Below are 20,518 nucleotides of genomic sequence, written 5' to 3' on the forward strand. Positions count from 1 at the left end.
TCCTGTGCAGTGACTCAGGCTTGATTCAGCTCACAGATAAATACCATGCACCATTGAGAAACAGACACTCATCCCAACAGCAAAGCGGGAGGTAACCCAGCCCTATGCTCAATGTCAGTGGATGGTTAACAGCAACTTCCTAATTTTATAATCCCTTCCATTTGAATAGACACCATAGAGCTAATATTTAAAGAACTTTGAAAAGGTGCCATGCAATAAGATCGCTGCACAAGTGGTCTTATTCAGGTTCTTTGGAAGGACACATAATTAATCTTTGATGAAAATCCATTTGATGATGATTTGGGGAAAAGAGAATTTTGTGAGACTAGGTTGGTTAAATCAAAATCAAATGAGCTGTCATCTTCTCAAACCAACAATTATTTCCAGTTTCTATATTTCTATTAATGGAATGATCATTATCCTCGTCACTGAGGCTAAAATCCATTGTACTTCTTCTCCTGAAAATTACTCTTATTATTCCTTTTTTTTCTTATCCCCTCTGCCAGCCCCCTGTGCATGTTACAATAGAAAGGACTTGTAACTACAGGTCCCCCATCTGTTCTCGCTCTATCCACTTTAGTCCTCTGCTTTCCTGCCAGATTTCCCTTGCCCAAACCCATTTGTGGTTTGCTGTTGTCTACTCAAATTAAGTCCAAATTCTATTAATGTTGCAGATAAGAATGGCTATTTCTATATAGGACTTTTTTTTTCTTTAAGAATTTATTTTTTTAAAGTTACTCATCTCCCACTTATTATATATGCATTTCAGTTTCATACAGCATGCTTTATGATAGCCTCATGTTATTTATGAAAAGCTCAAAACCCCAAATGATGAAAGAGGTCTGTTAAGGTCACAAGGCAATTGCATGGTGTATTCGAGAACGAATCATATTACTGAGCATTTAAACATTAACACCAGCGTTGCCATCAAGACGTTATAGTCAAGTGAGGCATCAATTCGTGTGTGTGTGTGCGCGCACGCGTGTATGTGCATGTGTGTGTGGTGTGTGAGAAGAGTCATCTAGAAGAGTCATCCTGCTCCTAGAGAATAAAGGAGAATTTTTTTCCTTTTAAATACATGGTTTTCAATTTTAATGCCACTATGCCTTGTATCTTTCCTTATTTATGTTCATGGATTATTTGGTAAATTAGGAAACTTTTTTGATGTTAAGGAAGAAAATATAGATGGGTGAACCTAAATTAGTAGCCTGAACTTTGAAGCTAGACAGATCTAGTTCAAACTTTGGATCTAACACAAGCTGTGTAACCTTGGACTGTCAGCCTCAGTTTTCTTGTGAAAATGGAGAAGTTTCTGTCTACATCGAGAAGTTTGCTGGAAGCATAGAATGAATGAAAGTGTGCCAGTACAGAATCTAGCACATTTCAGATGGTCATTAATAGTTGATGTTATTAGATTTCATGTGTGCTGCAATCCTGGGTTTATAGTTCAGGTTTTTCCTTGGAGTTTGTAGAGGAAGAGTTTATTGGGCTGCGGGGGAGGGAAGAATCCATTAACTACGATTGAAAGATATTCTTACTAAATATAATTACCATGCAAACACATAGCCATATTGGACCAACCTATCCAGCCCCAGGAAGAAAATGCCCCACATCTGTGTTTTGTGAGGGTTATGTCTTCTCTGCCATTCTGACAAATGGACTGTAGCACAACCAGCTGTGTGCTGCACATGCCTGTTCCTCAGTGTGTTTGGTGGCCACTTGGAGTACAGTGCAATTTGCTTTTATTTTAAAGAGCCCAGCATAGTAAGAGAGAGAAACTGAGTGTCGTGAGACCTAATGCTAACTTTAACTGTGATGCTGACCCTGTGTGTGATGTTGAACCAGTGAGCCTGGGGACTTTGTTCTAGGCTGCCAGGATTCTGTTACTAAGCCATTTCTTTTCCTTCCTTCCTTCCTTCCTTCCTTCCTTCCTTCCTTCCTTCCTTCCTTCCTTCCTTCCTTCCTTCCTTCCTTCCTTCCTTCTTTCCTTCCTTCCTTTCTTCCTTTCTTTTTTCTTTCTCTTTCTCTCTCTCTCTCTTCCTTTCTTTCTTTCTGACAGCATCTTGCTTTGTCACTCAAGCTGGAGTACAGTGGCATGATCTCGGCTCATGGCCACCTCTGCCTTCTGGGTTCAAGCGATTGTCCTCCTTCAGGCTCTTGAGTAGCTGGGATTACCGGTGTTTGCCATCATGCCTGGCTAATTTTTGTATTTTTAGTAGAGACAGGGTCTCACCATGTTGTCCAGGCTTGTCTCAAACTCCTGGCCTCAAGTGATTCACCCACCTAGCCTCCTAAAGTGCTGGGATTACAGGCGTGAACCACTGTGCCCAGCCTCATTTCTTTACCCTTGGGATAATTCTACTCATAATCTATTTTAAATGCCAGTTCCCCTTCTCATACACATACACATGCTCTTTGCCTAATGAACTCCTAACCATTCTTCAAAACCTAGCTCAAACAGTTCTGTCTCTCATTTGTGCATTTTCTCAACAAGTATTTATTGAGTGCATACTGTGTGCAAGTTGCTGGGGATAAAGTGTCAAACAAACCAAAGACCCTGCCCTAAAGCCTGACTCTGTGTTCCTGAAGCCCTTTGCTTGTGATGGGATCTCATTCCTCTATAATCGCTCACATGGTGGAACTTGCTCTGTTGAGTCGAAGAACAAACTCTTGCTTCTCTGGTCCTTCCTTGTCTGTTGAAGCAAATGACCCAAGTTGTACAACTCCCCGAAAGACATGCAGTAGGAGTGTCAGGAGTGGCAGAGTTGCTATGGAGATTTTTTTACTAGTACAGTAGCTGCCAGAGCTTGTCAGCTTCCATAAAATATAGGGACATAATGGAAAATTATCAACTTCCAAAGTTTGGTACTCTCCATGCTGACAGGCGAGACTTTCCCTACTGTAATCTAGCAGGTGATGAAGAGTGAGGACAGGCAGAGCAGAATTGTGCAACCGACCCAAGTAAGAGCTCCCAGTGACAGGAAGCACATGCTGCAGGCATCTTCCTTTCACCTGCACATGGACCAGCAGGCGTTTCCTGGCCATTGTTCGCCATGGCTGCAGCAACTCTATTTCCGTCCACCAGCAAAGTGGGGCTGGAGCTGGCTGAGCTTTTCTGGTGGGGCTGGCTTTTGTGGCTTTTGTGTGCCTCTCACCCAGGCCAGCATTACCATCAGCCCTCGTGGAAGCAGTGGTGGGTGGACCCGGCTGACCAATCTGTCTTACGCCTTATCATCAAAGGGAAGACTTAGGAAGAAGGATGTCCTCATGTAGGAATAAACAGGGTGGCTCTACCTCTTTTGCTTTCAGGTAGGTTTCTGCCCATTTTCATTCTTTGTGGGCACTCTCATTTTGTGCAGCTTACACTGGAGGAAGTTGCTGCTGTTGATTCAGGTACTATAGCAGGATTTGGGTGTGGACATCCTTGGCTGAGAGATGCAAAAACTTTTCCCCAAGATCTACTAGAAAGAAATTTGATTCATAAAAGTTTAATAAGGAGGCCAGGTGTGGTGGCTCATGCCTGTAATCCCAGCACTTTGGAAGGCAGAGGTGGGTGGATTACCTGAGTTCAGGAGTTCGAGACCAGCCTGGCCAACAGGGTGAAACCCTGTCTCTACGAAAAATACAAAAAATTAGCCAGGCGTGGTGGCGCATGCCTGTATTCCCAGCTACTCGAGAGGCTGAGGCAGGAGAATCGCTTGAACCCAGGAGACGGAAGTTGCAGGTTGTCGAGATCATGCCACTGCACTCCAGCCTGGGCAACAAGAGTGAAACTCTATCTCAAAAAAAAAAAAAAACAAAAACTTTCATAAGGAAAAGAGAACTTTGGTATTGTATAGTGAGTTGGGTGTGTATGATTGATCAGTGTGTTGTTTGTTTTCTCATCGTGAACCCAAAGAATTAAAATCTATTTTTGGTTGCTAGTTAACTGCCATGGAGGGGCTGCCCTGGCAGTTGCTGCTTCAGTCGCTTCCGCTGAAGCATATCATGACTGTGTTGATTAAAGATCTCACTCTCTCGTAGAGCAAAGGTATGTCTACAGGATGAAAGCAGGGGCATGTCCTGAGATTAAGCTGGATATTGGTAGTTTCTCTTTTTAGAAACATGAAGGAGTCATTGCAGCTCCCAGATCTGTATTTTTTTTGTCCACACTCCTTCCGCCTGCTCTTTGTGAGTGGGACAAGGGGAAGGTGGACAGTGTTGATGTCACTGCTTAAGCGCCGTGCCACATGCTCTTCTACCAGAGGCAGCCATCGAAGGGTGAGGTCCTCAGGGTTCCACGACGTCCTCTAGAGCCAGAGCCACACCCACTTTCTACATGAATAGAATGGAGAGCAGTTTCAGGCAGAGCCATCCCTGTGTCTCCTCTTTCTGTGCAGGTTCTGTGTTGTGTCCATCACCGTGGTCTGGTTTGGTGGGGGGACCATGGGACGAGGAGGTGTAAGACTGACCCTCAGGGAGACCTGGTCACAAATAGAGCTCTCTGTTGTTCTGCAGTGCTGGGTCCTGCCACCACCATGGTTCCAGCGGTTGAGCTTTGCTGAAGCCTGGGCATCATGTACAGTGTAGAAGACCTCCTGATCTCTCATGGATACAAACCGTCGAGAGACCTCCCGGCACCACGCGAGGATAACCCCAAGGGGCGCCAGGCAGCGAGGACTGGGACACGAGCAGGCCAGGGCCTGCAGAATGGGCATGAGGATGGCCCTGCGGCCCTCGCACATCGTAAGACGTCCACGGGGAAAGGACACGTGAGTGACTCCGAAAGCCGCCGCAGCACACCGAGAGGCCCTGGGGAGCCCCAGAGCACTTCTGCTTCCAGAACCTCAGAGGCGGGGTAAGTTTCACTGTGAACCCACCATTCTCTTTTGACTCAGGAGTTAGCAGTGGGTGATGTGTAGGCAAACTCTTTCAACTCTATGTTTGGCCGGGGCCAATGAGGGATAAATGGTATTAGACACAAGAACACTTTTTTTTTGTTTTTTTTTTGTTTTGTTTTGTTTTTGAGATGGAGTCTTGCTCTGTTGCCCAGGTTGGAGTGCAGTGGCACAATCTCAGCTCACTGCAACCACCTCCAGGGTTCGAGTGATTCTCCTGCCTCAGCCTTCTGAGTAGCTGGGATTATAGGCATGCACCACCACGCCTGGCTAATTTTTCTATTTTTAGTAGAGACAGGGTTTCACCATGTTAGTCAGGCTGGTCTCGAGCTCCTGACCTCGTGATCTGCCCGCCTCGGCCTCCCAAAGTGCTGGGATTAGTAAGCCACCGTGCCTGGCCACTTTTTGTTTTTTTTAGAGACAAGGTCTCACTGTGTTGCCCAGGCTGGAGTGCAGTGGTGCAGTCATAACTCACTGTAGCCTTGGCCTCCTGGGCTCAAGTGATTCTCCCACCTCAGCCTCTCGAATAGCTGGGCCAGGTGCACACAACCACACCTGGCTAATTTTTATTTTTTGTAGAGACAGAGTCTCACTGTGTTGCCCAGGCTGATCTCTAACTCCTGGCCTCATGCAATCCTCCCACCTCAGTCTCCCAGAGCACTGGGATTAGAGGCATGAGCCACCACGCCCAGCCTAAGATCACTTGTTTCCACTGAGATATTCAGGGTGTTCCAGCAGTACTTAGCACAGGGCTTTGCCATAATGGGCCTTCAATAAATAGCAGTGAGTAAACACGTTCTATCATGCTAAATGCCATGTGTTAGGACTCTGCTGCTTGGTTCCCTTGTAATCTCTTCATCTTGCCTCAGTTAGGAGTCATTTTAGAACTTTATAAAAGCTAGTTCACAACCACGCACCTATTCACAGTGTATTTGGCTTTCTTATTGACACAATTCAACATTTTGCAGGTTACGGAGAGTTGAAAAGGGGTCTGTATTCCCCTCAGTTTGTAAGACAAAACCTTTCTTCTGGTATATTCATATCATTCCATTGGCTTCTGACCTATCTTTTCCTTGCACACACACTGGCCCTAATGTGGGATCCCATCTGAATACAGCTGCATCTGTGGGTGTTTCCTTACAACAAAAAGAGAGGGCGGGTTGGCTAGGGGAACAGGATGGTTAAAAAAAAAAAGAATTTCGGCAGCTTGCCACAGAGCCAGGCTGGGAGAGGAGCCCTGAAGCCCTCTCTCAGGCAGTTTCCACCTGGAGGAAACCTTTGTCATCCCTTCCTAACATTGCATTTGCCTTTAGTGCTGCACTGGGACCAGGCACAGATTGGGGAGGAAGAGCTGTGAGTCCACAGAGTGTGTTATGTAACTGCATGTCAGCAGTTAGATATGGATGAAGGACGTAGACAGAATCAAGGACCTTTCTTTAAGAGAAACAAACACACAAAATGGGCAAGTCTGATGGGAACGAACTCGCCTCCCATGGTTAGAGGTCACCCTTGCAGAGAAAGGACCTTCCTTGTCGGTTGACAGTTTTCAGGCAAAAATCGGAAGGATTTTGTTTCAGAGTCAGAGCACTTAACACATTATTGGAGAAAAGCAAAGGTGAGAGCCCTCATTTTTGCCCAGCGTAGTGAAAGCAGGTTTAAGTTGCCAAGTCAGATTGCTTCTCCAGCGAGGGGCCAGAGGAGTTAGCACTGATGGAGCCAGGCTCACGGGGAAAAGTCACAATGAAGAAGGGGCTGGAAGCTGTTTCTGTTTCGCCTTGCGCTTTAGAACTCACACTTCAGTCGACTACTGTCAAGGCCTTCACTTTCTTGACCACCATTTTCCAGCATGGAGCTGGAAGAGGGAGCTTATGGGTGAGTTGGCTGAGGGTTCAGATAACCTTAATGACTACCACACAAACTGGTGCTTGTTTTTTGTTTGTTTGTTTGTTTTTCATTTAGTTTTGTGCTGAGTATATCCGTATCTTCCAACCTGGATTTCAAGGTACTGAGATTGTACCTTGTCTCCTATCTCTTTTGTTTCTTGTACAGAGTCTTACAGTACTGGGCATATATGGTTATTTAATACATGCTCATGAGTTCAGTTTATTCTTTCCCCCATTGTAGCAACTGTTGAAAAGCAGAACGGTCGGTTTCTAATGAAGTAAAGACAGGGCTGTGGAATCCCCGCAGATGGACCATGTAGGTTATGTGGGGTCTCCCTCAAATTTGAGGGGCTGGATCAGAGTTGAGTCCCACGGTAGGAGGCAGGAGAACCCCTTTAGAATTCTGTGTGGGTAGTGTGGCTGCCAACCTCATCCACAACTCGCTTAGGACTTTCTAACCCCTTGTGTGGTAACAGGTTCCTGAGGACTGTGGCATAATCAGATCTGCAAGCTGCCTTTCTTTCCGTCCTGAGTGAAGGGCTCAGGTAAGTGGCTTTGTGTAGCCCTAGGATGTTTTCATACAGATGACAGAGTTCTCGACAGATCTGGCCTCTTGTCCATGTTGCTGAGACTGGCCGATTCACTTAGGTGATGTAGAGTAGCTTTTGGATTGAAGGTTGGTCCTAGGGTAGAAACAGCAAATGCATACATGTTTGCAAACATCCCTCCCAGTGCCCCAAGCCTCAGAGACTGGCTGCGAGGTTCCCTGGGTTGAAATGAAAGACTTTATTTTTTAGGTGCCCAATAGAGAACTGAAAATTGGAGGGAAACAGAAAGGTAGGCATGAAGGAGAATTGTTTTTCCCCATCAGAAACAAAGTGCTTTGGGAAGAAGTAAATAGGTGTCAGTAGTAAACAGCTTAAATTTTAAAAAAAATAATAATAAGAGAAGCCAATACTACTATGGCTTATGTGAATTCTGAATCTGATGGATAAATGGTGCTGTCAGATCCCAGTCTTTGGTTACTCAAAAGCACAGCTGTGGTCTTGCTGCCTCCTCCATCCCACACAGTGACCTCTGCTGGGCTGGCCTCCCGGTCTAGGGGGTGCCTGGAGCCCAGGATAGCCCTGTCCAACTTGAAACCATCAGCGTGGTTGGGAAGGGTCAGGAGGGTTCCTCTTCTGCAGTTTCTTGGTTGAGGGCTGCCTTAAAGTGTGTCCCCACACTTTGGGCCAGTCCTCAGCACCCCACTGATGTCCTGGGAAAGATGGAGGTCAAGGTCGTTTGGAAGGCCACAGGGGCTGATTGAAAATTTGTTTTATTCTGACAGGTTAGTGGCGACCTAGGCATTTTGGCAAGGTTATTGTCTTATAACTGAAGAGCATTGCGTTCATCCAATGTGTGCTGCTGTTAACAGGCCAGGTAATTTATGACGAATGGAAATTTATCAGTTCACTGTTCTAGAGGCTGGGAAGTCCAAGGTCAAGGTGCTGGTATCTCATGAGGACCTTCTTGCTGTGTCATCTCATGGTGGAAGGTGAGAGAGTGAGAGTGAGATCAAACAAGAGAGGGCTGAACTCATCCTTTTATAAGGGCACCAGTCCCACCCAGGAGGGTGGAACTCTCATGACCTCATCTCCTCTTAAAGGCCCCGCCTCTTAATACTGTTACAATGGCAATTAAATTTCAACAGGAGTTTTAGATGGAATAAACATTTAAACCATAGCAAACACAAAGTCCAGAGGATGTCACTGGCCATCAATGGCCACTCAATGCAGCAGTGGAGGGAGCCCAGCTTAGGCTACAACTCCCCCACCCACCCTGGGCTGCCAGAAGCCTTGGGGCTGCCTCCCTGCAGCAGCGCTGGGCCTGGCTGAGCTCTCCCCAGGTAAGGCCTGTTTTTGTTTGAAAGGAGCACTTGATTCTGTGAGCTCCTGGGGTTACCATCACTGGATGGTCTTTTCTCAGTCCCTTGTCCTCCACCCTCTCCCTGGCATGCATGGACGTGTGACAGCTCCCACAGCCCAGCTGTGTCCCTTTCCTGTCTGGAGAGGCCTATAAAGACTGCATCCTGACCTGTCTACACGAGATAATGCACATAACACTGCTCTTCTGTGGACGTTGTAAAGGGAGCATACATGGAAGGCAGGATTATCCATCATCTGGGGCTTAGCTGGAATATCAGCATTGTCTGGTGAGAATGGTCAGGACTGTTCCTTACCCTCTAATGATTAGTATTAGTTTAGAACAGAGTTTCTGATTTAAGGACCAGCTCTATCTAGTAAAACTTTTTTTTGTCTTTTTCCCTTTCTACTCGAGGGACATCTAGTAAAACTTAAAAAAAGAAAAAGAAAAAGAAAAAAAATACAAATATGAAGCTTTGATGAGATTTTTGAGCATTCAGGATACTTGTTTCCTAATGTGCTGAGGTGGCTGTTGCTTTGAGCTTTCACTATTAGCAGATCAAGTAGTAGTGAGCATCTAGGACAGGAGAAGAATGACAATTCTGTTGTGAAGGAAGGCAAAGGAGCATGTGAACTTGCTAAAAATCTCTTAGGTGTAAGTAGTGGAGACGGACCAAGAGTTGGTTCTCCTTGTACATAGTTTATCTAAATTGATGAGTAGACAGTAATTGTTTTTGGAAGCTACATGTTAATGTGTTGGGCCATCGTTCGTATGACTGGTAACTTTACCAGCGTTTAAAGCACAGCAGATAGACTGTGAAGCCTGACTGTGGGACTCCTGGCTCAGGGGCCTTCCTTGCCCCTGGGCTGAAGACTTCCTAGCAGTAGAGTTTCCCTCCTTGATAGATCCTTTGGAAGGTAGGAAGTGGAACCTACCTAAAAGGAAAGGGAGGGGTCGTTGTAAGGATTCATGGAGAGATTCAGGACCATTCATAGGAAATGGAGAAAGACTGGCTGGCCTCATTAGACATGGAATGAGAAGGCGTCCCCCTGGACTGTGGGTTGTTCCCCTGGGGACTCATTCATCTCTGTCCCCCATTGCCACCCATCTCTGCGTCTCCGGGTACTTGTTTATGCTCCTCTTCCCTTCCCTGACAGCTTCTGCTTCCCCCTACCTCTGGCTGGCGGAGACTTAGACTCCACCCTTGCTCCTCTTGACGGCTTAGCTTCAGAACCCACTGCTGACAACTGCCCACATCTCTTAGTTGAAACTTTTGAAAAAATTGAGTTTTAGACAGCCAGTGGATGCTTGAGTCTGGGTTAGGGTGTCTGCCCCTTCCGATCAGAGGGGAGGGGGCTGGACAAGGGAGTGGGAGGTTGGATGGGGAGGAGGGAATGACCAGGCATGGATGCCTGTGCTTTCCCCGCTGCAGGGGCTGCGGGTGAGGACAGTTTGCAGGCCACAGGGACTGCCTGTGTACCCCAAAACATGTTCTCTTCACAGACCATTTGACAAGTAACACTGAAGACTTGGCATTTTCCCCTTTTTAAGTCATTGACTCCGCGGAGAGCTCATCTAGATGCTAGCCCACTCCTAAATGGTCTCAGTTAACAGAGTGTAGTGATGAAACTGGCTGTAGGCTTTGCATGAAAGTCACTTACGTGGTCCAGGAAAAGACCCACAGGCCATGTCCAAAGCTTGCCTGCTGACACACACACACACACACACACACACACAGATTAAGAGGAAGTGGGCAAAGAGGAAAAACTGTGTTATCTGCACATGGAGGAAACTGCATGCTTAAAATACAAGTAGCCAAAACTAAATAATACTTAACGATCATTAAAATATGTAAAAGGCTGTTATCAGGCACTCAGGGTTTCCTTAATGTGTTTCCTTTGAAATATTATAATCAGAGGAAGCTGTAAAATACTCTTAACATAGCAGAGGTTTGAAGCTGAAAGTTATACCATAATTGGCTCTTCTCTGCATAGCCCCAGGAATTCGGGTAAGATTTTTTTGTTAGTTACCCATGAGAATAACTTGTAATTATCTCCTGTCATCAGCGGCAGTCGTAACTAATGAGAGACTTAGCAACCTAGGGAGAGTCTCTGATGTGGTGGTCTGGGGCCCTCATCTTGGGAGGTTTCTATCTGATCAGTAAACATCCATTCTAGATAGTGCTACTGGATATGGTAAACAGTTCATTTTCAGGGTCTTTTAAAGCTTCTCTTAAATCATATCCTGCTTATAAGGGTTTTCCAAAAACAGAGAATGCTTCAAGTTTAACATCTGTTTCTATGTTCCTCTTTCTTTTACAAACTTATAAATCCACAAACACAATTTGCCTTTTCACCGCTTGTTTCCCATCCTAAGCATTAGCCGTTGGGATTTTGACCTTGTTACGGGGCAAAGCCTGTCTCTCTTGAGGGCTGGCATGCTCATGAACACTAGGAAGAGGCAGGCCGCCTCTTCCCCCACTGTCTTCTGTATGCCCTTCTCCTTGGTCTCGTTCGTAAGTGTGGAAACTTCCAGAAGGGCCTGGAAACTGGTCCTCTCTCCCGCGTGTGCCCCATGTGGCTTTTACCAGCACCAGTTTCCCCACTAAAAAGCCGGTTGTGTCCCTTGAACATGAGGCTTCTGGAAGTGCAGTGGTGTGGAGGCACAGGCTTCTGGAATGACAAGGAAGATCCAGCGGCAGCACCGCCGAGGGCCTCGTGTGTCTTGGTGGTTATGCCATCCCCAAGAGGAGAGTTGTTCATGTGGAATTCTGCCTTCAGCGAGAGAACTGGATGAGTCCGAGAGCTAGGAAAGGCCCCACGGAGAGACACTGAGGGTGGGAATGTGAGGCGGGGTCCAAGAGAGACCCGAGCGGGTCTTCCAGTCCAGCCCCTTTGCCTCAAAGATGACTGTGCCTCTGCGTGCTCGATAAAGGACAGGGTGTGGACTGGGGGTGTCACTGGCGGGCTGCTATGCACCAGCTGTGGGGCCTGGGGGCCTTTAGGCAGCCTCCCTAGGGTGTCATTACCAGAGACCCAGCTGCAGGGTCCTTCAGGCTTTCAGGAGCCCACGCATAGTGACCACCTTTTCTGCCTCTCATAGCCCTCATCTTGGCTTCTGAAGAACCGTGGGTCAGAGGCACCGCAAATACTCCATAAATATTTGTTGAATAAACAAATAAATAAATGAAAGCGAGAGTGGTGCTAGAAAAAGGCAAATGAGAAGCGAGGCTGGTCTTTCTCTGTGTCAGTGATGGCACTGTGGGGTTCACACTGGTGTACGTGGTAAAAATCTGACATGCCCTTATTAAAGAGAAAATATGAAAATACTGAAATAATCTGCCTTACCTATTAGATATGCATGAGACAGAATGGATTAGAGCTTCTCTTCCTGCCTTGTTTTAATAAATGAAATACTGGTTTGTTCTACATCCATATTGTGGAAATGGGTGTAGCTTCTTCGTCAGAGACCAGCCATCCCGAGGGGGAACAGCGTCTCGTGATGACAGTCGGCTCTGTCACTCTTTCCTGGCATTGTGAAGGCCTGTTGATTACAACTTAGACAAAGACAATGCCAATCTGAAATAATCATCACCTTCAGACAGACACTTGGTTCTTCACCCTTTCCTGTGTGCCACCCGCACCCCCTTCCCCAGGAGATCAAGCAAACAGAGCTTCAAGATAAGTTGCTCCATTGAGAATGTATTTTAATTGAGTTAATACTAAATGAAACAAGGGCTTCTTACGTGTCAGGCACTGTGCTAAACACTCTGAATGTATCATCTCATTTAATTTCTCCCAGAATACAAAAAAGAAGGCTTAGTCCGTCCCTGCAGTACAGATGAGACATCAGAGGCAGGGGCAGTTAAGGACGCTGCCGAGAGCGTTCCGCTGGACAGCCGTGGTATTGGCCTTTAAACCCACACTGCCCCTCCAGTGCCCAGGGCAGCTGCTCACACTCTCCTGGCAATGTTCCAACACTGCTCCCTGATGGTGTGGTGAGAGGCCAGAAACCACCCCTCTGCAGGTACCCTAAGCCTGGACTATTCCATTGACCCCAGGCAGCTGTCTTTGGGTGTCAACCGCAGGTTCATCGGGCTCCCCAAGGCTGGGCCACAGACATTGTCTTCTCAGCCTGCTTTTCTCCATCTGTACCTTTTCTTCCTCAAGTTAGGGAATCCACAAGAAAGTGATGAATAACAGTTTGAAGGTATTATGTCATTTCATCCCTCCCAGAAAACTCAAAAGGAAGGCTTCTGTCCCTGCAGTACAGATGAGGCATCAGAAGCCGAGGCCAGTCCGGCTACCCAGCCATCAGGTGGGAAGGGCCTCACGTTGTGGGAGGGAACAGTGTCTGCGCTGCGTGCAGTCACCGGGACTTCTCCTAGTCACTCTGGTGGGGAACCATAAGTCTAGTGCTTCCTGTCCCTGCCTGTGAAGACACCCTCAGGGGTGGCTTCCGGTAGGCCCTGGGATGCTCCCAGGGTGATCATTGATGTGGAGGGACAGGGTCCTCTATCAGTGGGACCCTAGCGTGGGAGGAGCGTCAGCGTATGGCCCTGTAGGGAGTCTGTCGCTGACTAAGGGCCACCCAGTGTGGCTTCTTGCCTTTACATTGATTAGAAGGCGTCAGTGTGTCCTTGCCATGTTAATCAGTAAAAGGAGTGGGCTCATTTGAATAGCTGGCGTGAGTCAGAGGTTAGGGGTTTGTGACCCAGCTTTTTTCCCTCAGAAGTGCAGTTGCAGGAAGGATGTTGTTCAGAGATGCCCTGACTTACAGTGAGAGGTTCTAGCACCTTCGTCAGGGACGTGTTACTGCACACAGCTGGCGGCTGCCCCAGGAACCCTCACCAGCTCCACCTACCTTTTCTCCAGGGTATTGTTTTCCTTCTTCCACGTGGACCTATGCCCTTCTTCCTTCATTTGCATCCCTTTGCTCCATCCTGCTTCTCTCTTCTCTCTTTTCTTCTCTCTTTCTCTTTTCTTTTTTTCTTTTTTTTCTTTTCTTTTCTTTTTTTTTTTTGAGACAGCGTCTCTCTCTGTCACCCAGGCTGGAGTGCAGTGGTGCCATCTCAGCTCACTGTAGCCTTGACCTCCCAGGCTCAAGCAATCCTCCCGCCTCATCTTGAGTAGCTAGGACTACAGGCACTCACCATCACATCTAGCTAATTTTTCTTTTTAAAGTTTTTTGTAGAGACAGGGTCTCCTTATATTTCCCAGGCCGGTTTCTAACTCCTGGGCTCAAGCGATCCTCCTACCTCAGCCCCTCAAAGTGCTGGGATTACAGGCGTGAACCTCCATGCCGGGTCTCTCTTTGTCTCCTCTACCTGTAGGTTGGTCAGTGGTCCACATCAACGAGGCGTCCCCTTCCATGAGCGATCTCCCAGCCCCTGATTTTGTTACGTGCATTAAAAAGATATACTACTAGAATTACCACGACAGTTTCCAAGCTGGCTCCATCCTTCACATCAGCACCAGCTGTGAATTTACTAATTTATGCAAAGGAAGCAACCACCCAAACCCCAGTCCCAGGGGCGGGGCCCGTGGACCGTGGTCTCTGACTTACTTGCGTGTATAAAAGTTCTTGACTAGACCTTGCAAAATCAAAAGTCTGCTGAAGCCCTAACCCAAAGATGATTCAGAAACCTGCTGGCAACCACAGAAGAGCAATTTGTGTCCATTTCTAACCAACAGAGTTTAAAAAATATTATGGTCTTGTGGCTGGCCAGGTTGGCACTGTAGTGGCGATGGCTTCCAACTTCTTTTTTTTTTTTTTTTTTAATTTTTCCATTCTGAGCTCATCTTTGTGGAAGCCAGACCCAAGCACAGGAGTTCAAAGCCCGTGCTGTGGAGGAACTGTGACTTCAAGGGCTTCCATCCAGGTCGCTATCAGTGGGTGCCTTTCCAAAATGCCTCCTACTTAATTTCCTCTGTGCACGTTGATAACTCAAGTGCCTTTGAATTGCTTTCCTGTGCCCCTTCTTCAAATGTCCAAATTTAGCATCACTTCTAAGTCCTCAAATTTATCATGCTTCCTTTTCCAGACCCATTATTTGTGTGTGTGTGTGTGTGTGTGTGTGTGTGTGTTTAAATAACAAAACTGTAACCTCCGGAAATAGTCTGCCAGGTACTTTATGTTTTAACTGAATCTGCACCGTCTGTCATCTGGAGTCATTCATTGTGACATCATAAAAAGCAGGCCTGACAACGCATTAGCAGTCCGACTGGGCATTTGTGGATTTTCTAGTTACAATTCTGCCAGTGCAACCTACAATTCTTGTTCAAATTGAACTTTGCTGAAGACTGATATTTATCCATTATATTTTCAGAGCAGTTTTCTCTTTTCTGACTGACCTTTAATTTTATGCTAACCTCTATACTTCAGTCTTCATCTTCTCTGGACCCCAGATTTCCCCTTTCCAAAATTAGCTCATTCGTTACCCTGTGTCAGAGGGACGTTTGCGCTGGGTGGTACTGAATAGACCAAGGCATGCCCAAAAATGAAATTGCAGGCTTCCAGATGCAGAGAGCTTTCAGAGCAAATTCTGGAATGGAACATGGCTGAGGCCATCACAGAAGCATGTTAGGCACCTGACACTGGGGTTGGTGAATATGAGCCACTCTAAAGAGATGCCCAAAGCCCCTTCTGCCAACCAGAAGAGAACGCTGCTCCTGGCTCTTTCAGTGAGACCTACAGCCTTGGTGCTCAGTTTCTGCATCTAGATACCAATGGCTAGATACAGATGCCTGTGGAAGGGGAGTGGGTTTTGAAGGAACAGGCTAGGCCAACATGCCATGACCATCCACTGGTCCAGAACATGACACTAGGGTTGGAAAGCAATAGAAAGCAGTAGGCATCTGCTAGACTGCAGATTTGGGAACCAGGAAGGGATCGCTGGATAAAGGCATGGCTTTAGTGGGGCCTCCCCAGCCCCACCCCAATGACCACAGCAAAGCACAGCTGACTGGACTTTGAGGGCCCCCACGGGAGGACAAGGCTCAGGATTTTGTTCATGCAGCGGGGAAGGGTAACTGTCTGTCTCACTTCCCACAGAACCCCCAGTTCATCAGGCGGGCAGCAAGCCTCTAGCTGATTTTTTAAGTTAATCCACACATCTATCCCGTGCTGCTGGGTATCAGGCCCAGTGCCAGGCTGTAGCTGCCCCAGCGATAACAAGTCAGTGCGGCTCATGAGGACCTTGGAGGCCACTGAGAAGATGGAGAATGTAAGCCAATGGTTACAGGCATTCCAAATGTTGCTATTTTTTTCTTTTCTTTTTTTTTTGTTTGAGACGGAGTCTTGCTCTCTACTGCCCAGGCTGGAGTGCAGTGGCACGATCTCAGCTCACTGCAACCTCTACCTCCTGGGTTCAAGCCATTCTTCTGCCTCAGTCTCCCAAGTAGCTGGGATTACAGGCGCCTGCTACCGCGCCTGACTAATTTTTTGTATTTTTAGTAGAGACAGGGTTTCATTCACCATGTTGGTCAGGCTGCTCTCGAACTGCTGACCTCAGGTGATCCGCCTGCCTCAGCCTCCCAGAGTGCTGGGATTACAGGCGTGAGCCACTGTGCCTGGCGCAAATGTTGCTATTCTAAGGAGACTTTCACTTTTTAAAAGAAGGGTATCATTTTCCATTGTGGTTGAGAAGGAGTCGTGTGAACGAACAGAACTGTCTCCTAATTTTTCTCATAATTAGCTGCTGCATATGCAGTGAGTAGATTTGCTCATTTTCCGTTAAACATGTTGTTTTCCACATGCTCATATTTCAGATATTTCCCAAGCAGTTGCTAGCGGTTGTTTCGTTGGCCTCGTCTCTCCTGAGATGAGAGATGGGGCTGTTGGCAAGCGTAACTTCTGTTTCACCTCCGTCCTGTTCGCCCGGGAATTCTGTGTAAAGACCCTGCTTGTCCCATTGAACTCGTGGACACAATTTGTCTGGGCGATCACATTCCACTTGCTTTCCTTATCTTTTTCCCACCCTGTGTTAATGTGTTCAGCATGTTTTCTTAAAAGTGCCATTGTTAATGTCTTTTAAAATGTAAGATAATTAGTTTCATTTTTCTAAAAAGAAAAATTTGATCTCATTTCCTTCAACGTATCAGAAAATATATTTTTGGCTTTGAAACCATATGCAGCAGTGTACATTTTAACTGGTAATGGGCGTCCTATAGCGAAGCTACTAGACGAGCCATTCTTGCTAACTTGTCTGAAGGAGAAATCTACCAGAGCAATTCCCATGGCGAGTGCGCTTGCACCTGTCAGAGCCTGGCCCTTGCTAGGTACAAAATAGATGTTTATTAATTAAATGGTTTATAGTTTTCTATGATATGTGGACTGTGTTGTAAAGTGGATAATTTAAAATTTCCCAGATGACCTGGGTTTTTATTAAATTGGAATTTTGGCACCTTGTGCAAACAGAAGGAAGTTTAACCCAAAATTCTTAGTTATTTTGGTTTGTTATATATGGCAGTTTTGACAAAGTTAAAGTGATAATGTAACATTTTTGGGTGGAGAAGAAAACCAACCACGCTCCCTCTGTAGGAAGTGACGGGCTGTTTGTATTCTTGTCCTATTTCTGTCATTTTTTATCTGTCTTCCGATTATGCTCGTGGTGTGTACTTGCACAAGTAGCACCTCAGGATTTTAGCCCCTTCTCTAAGCACACTGTGAAACCCAAATATCAATTGAGAAAATGCATCAAAGCCACATGGTATCATTTCCTCCCTAAAGTCAGGCAATCCAGGAAAGCGCTCACAGGACTGTCAGGAATGAGAACGGTGCTTAATAAAAGCCCACTCACCATCAGCCTAAGAGCAGAGGTAAGACGGTAGATTGTTTCTGGTGCAAAGCACCAACCACATACTTCCTAATGATTTCTTTTAGCCCTTCGCAGTGGGGTGTAACAATTGTAATGCCTTCTTACATGGTAGTTGTTAAGTCTTGACCTTGGATTTTCTATGGAGTCTGAGAGCCTAGGGACAGTAGGTGCTGAAGACTTTTCAGTGGCTCATGTTCTACAGCATTTCTCAGGCTACTGATGGGCGGTCACACGGGAGTCCCCAAGGGCAGACTCTGCGGCTTCTGGAGCTGCAAGCCTGGCTCAGCTAAAGTGGGGAGACAGGGAGGAAAGGGATGTGGAGGGGGGCCAGTGGCGATGGCTTTCAAAATGAATAATCTGCATAGAACCTGACCAGGAAGCCCCCTTCTCAGCACTCAAAACTCAAATGCTCAAAACATAATTTCAATGACAACAAAAGAAAATGACCTCCTACTACTGTGCCCGGTGTTAAGATAGCTTATACCATGTACAGGTTGTTAACACAGAAGCATTGAGGCTGTTCAGTGGCAAATGCCTTACCTCAGATTGATTTTGGATATTTTCTGGTTTTCCAGCCCATAATTAAGCTTTGCTGTAAGTGGCTGCCTAACAAGTTATCAGAGGGTAGAAGAGATACAGAATTATTATTATTGTTATTATTATTATTTTTGAGGTACAGTCTTGCTCTGTCGCCTAGGCTGGAGTGCAGTGGCATGGTCTCAGCTCACTGCAACCTCCGCCTCCTAGGTTCAAGCGATTCTCCCACCTCAGCCTCCTGGGTAGCTGGTAGCTGGGATTACAGGCGCCCACCACCACACCCGGCTGATTTTTATATTGTTAGTAGAGACGAGGTTTCACTATGTTGGCCAGGCTGGTCTCGAACTTCTGACCTCAGGTGATCCACCCACCTCAGCCTCCCAGAGTGCTGGGATTACAGGCATGAGCCACTGCACCCGGCATTGGATAGAGTTTGAGGGTCTATCTTTACCTTTTAAGGCAAAGAGGTAATTCCAAAATAAGAATAGTAGCAATAAAAATAGAAGTTTTTACCAGGGCTCCTGCCCACAGCCTTCTGCTTCTGTGATTGGAAGGGCTCTCCTGCAGCCCAGTCCCCAGCAGGGACTCTTCCCCGGCTTCATGCACTGTTGCTGCATAGAACTGGTGGCCTTGCACCTCCCGGTTTCATGTTGTGTTCACTCGCTGTGCCACCAGCTGAAAAGCAGACTGTGTCACCGGAATCATTTGAAACCACAAAATGTATAACAACACCTAAGCACATGGGGAGAAAGAAATTGACCTCACTAGTAATCAAAGAAATGCAAATTAAAGTAGTGAGAAGTTATGGGGAAAAATAGTTGTAATAACTGGGGATGAAAAGGTTCAAGAAGACCGGCTGTCCTCTGCACGACAGGAGGGCCTATAAATTGGATAGTTTATCTAAGGTCATTTTGACAATATGTGTCACACAACACCCCATGATCTACTCACTTCTTTTCTAAGGACTTACTCTAAATGATCTGAGATCTGCATCCCGTGTTTGTGAACAGTGGTGTGTCTCAAAGTGTTTTAGAATAGAATCCATATCAATGTCCAACACTGGTGAAGGGTTAAGTAAATCCCGTGTGTGTGAGGGAATACAACTCATCCACGAACATTAAGCATCTGAGGGGGTTTACATGACACTGGAAGAAGTAAAACGTGGGGTTAATTGAGCGCTTTAGGTTCCCATTTCTTGGCTTAGAACTCTTTCCCAAATCCTTGCAAGCTGTGCAACTTGGGGAAATCATTTAACCTACCTATGCCTCAGTTTTCTTATCTGTAAAAGTGGGAAATAGTGGTAATTATAACGTTGAAATGAAATAATTTACTTGGCGTGCTTAGCACCATGCATTGAGTGCCCAGTAAATGTTAGGACTAAGCAAGTTACTGAACACTTGTGCCTCAGTTTCCTCCTCTGTAAAATGGTAATGACCGTAGCTCCTACCTCAGAAGGATGTTGGTGAAGCTTAAATGAGTAGGCAGAAAGCATGTGGCATGGACCTAGCACACAGCAATCGCTGTGTAAGTGGCTGCTGTTGTTTGTGCTACAAGTGTCAGGAAATGTTGAAATGTTCACATAATACCAGATACCTAGTAGAATACTCAGGCTGTTCAAAAATTCACATCCTCACGCACACAGGCGAGAAGATACGTATCAAAGTAACCATCTCTGAGTAGAAAGAGTATAAGCAATTTTTGCTTTTTGTACTTTTTTATATTCTTCCAACATTCATTTTCAACAATGAATCCATTACTGTAATCATTTAAAAAGCAAACAGCTATCTTACACTTGAAACATTTTTCAGTGTCAGCCCAGCCCATGGTTAATCAAAACTATTGAGTCCCCTGAACTTCCCTCCAGTTAATGGTTTTTCCCTATTATATGGCCCTAGTCTCTGATCATTCATGGGTAGTAGCTTAATATTTCTGCACATGATGTTCTTCAGATACTTTCCTTTGGTTGCGTTAGAACTGTGATTCTGAACTCTCCAGGCATGCTAGAGTCAGTTGGGAGATTTTGAAATATACTGGCTTCTCATTAGACCAATTAAATCCAAATATTTGGAGACGGGCCCTGAGCACTGGTATTTTTTAAAGGCTCACAAGGAAATCCTAATGTGTGGCCCGGTAGTGACAACACCCTGCATTTGATACTACCATTTCCTGCCTTGCAGAGAGTTTCAACCCATGAACAGGGCTCCCCTCTTCCTCTAGTCAATCTCAATGTGAGCCCTAGCAGTGTTTCCCAAAATTTAGGATAAGAATCCTCTGAAGTGCTTGTTAAAAATACAGATGGGGCCGGGCGCAGTGGCTCACTCCTGTAATCCCAGCATTTTGGGAGGCCGAGGTGGGCAGAAGACTTGAGGTCAGGAGTTGGAGACCAGCCTGGCCAACATGGTGAAAACTCGTCTCTACTAAAAATACAAAAATTAGCCGGGTGTGGTGGCAGGCGCCTGTAATCCCAGCTAGTCGGGAGGCTGAGGCACAAGAATTGC

The 20,518-nt window shown here is 46.2% G+C and overlaps 1 protein-coding gene across 5 annotated transcripts in view; it reads left to right on the forward strand.

The window, feature by feature from the left end:
* Positions 1-20,518, forward strand: part of JCAD (junctional cadherin 5 associated) — a 103,787-nt gene that overhangs the window by 64,376 nt on the left and 18,893 nt on the right. For 3 of the 5 annotated variants that reach the window (XM_025397190.1, XM_025397189.1, XM_025397187.1), the window contains one exon: positions 4,498-4,837. In XM_025397190.1, coding sequence (XP_025252975.1) covers positions 4,557-4,837 — 281 coding nt within the window. In that variant the 5' untranslated portion in view covers positions 4,498-4,556. Of the gene's footprint in view, positions 1-4,497; positions 4,838-7,557; positions 7,598-20,518 lie in introns of all 5 variants that reach the window. The other 2 variants (XM_025397192.1, XM_025397191.1) reach the window with 1 other exon arrangement.

Source organism: Theropithecus gelada, chromosome 9 (genome assembly GCF_003255815.1).
Source record: "Theropithecus gelada isolate Dixy chromosome 9, Tgel_1.0, whole genome shotgun sequence".
Taxonomy (NCBI): Eukaryota; Metazoa; Chordata; class Mammalia; order Primates; family Cercopithecidae; genus Theropithecus; species Theropithecus gelada.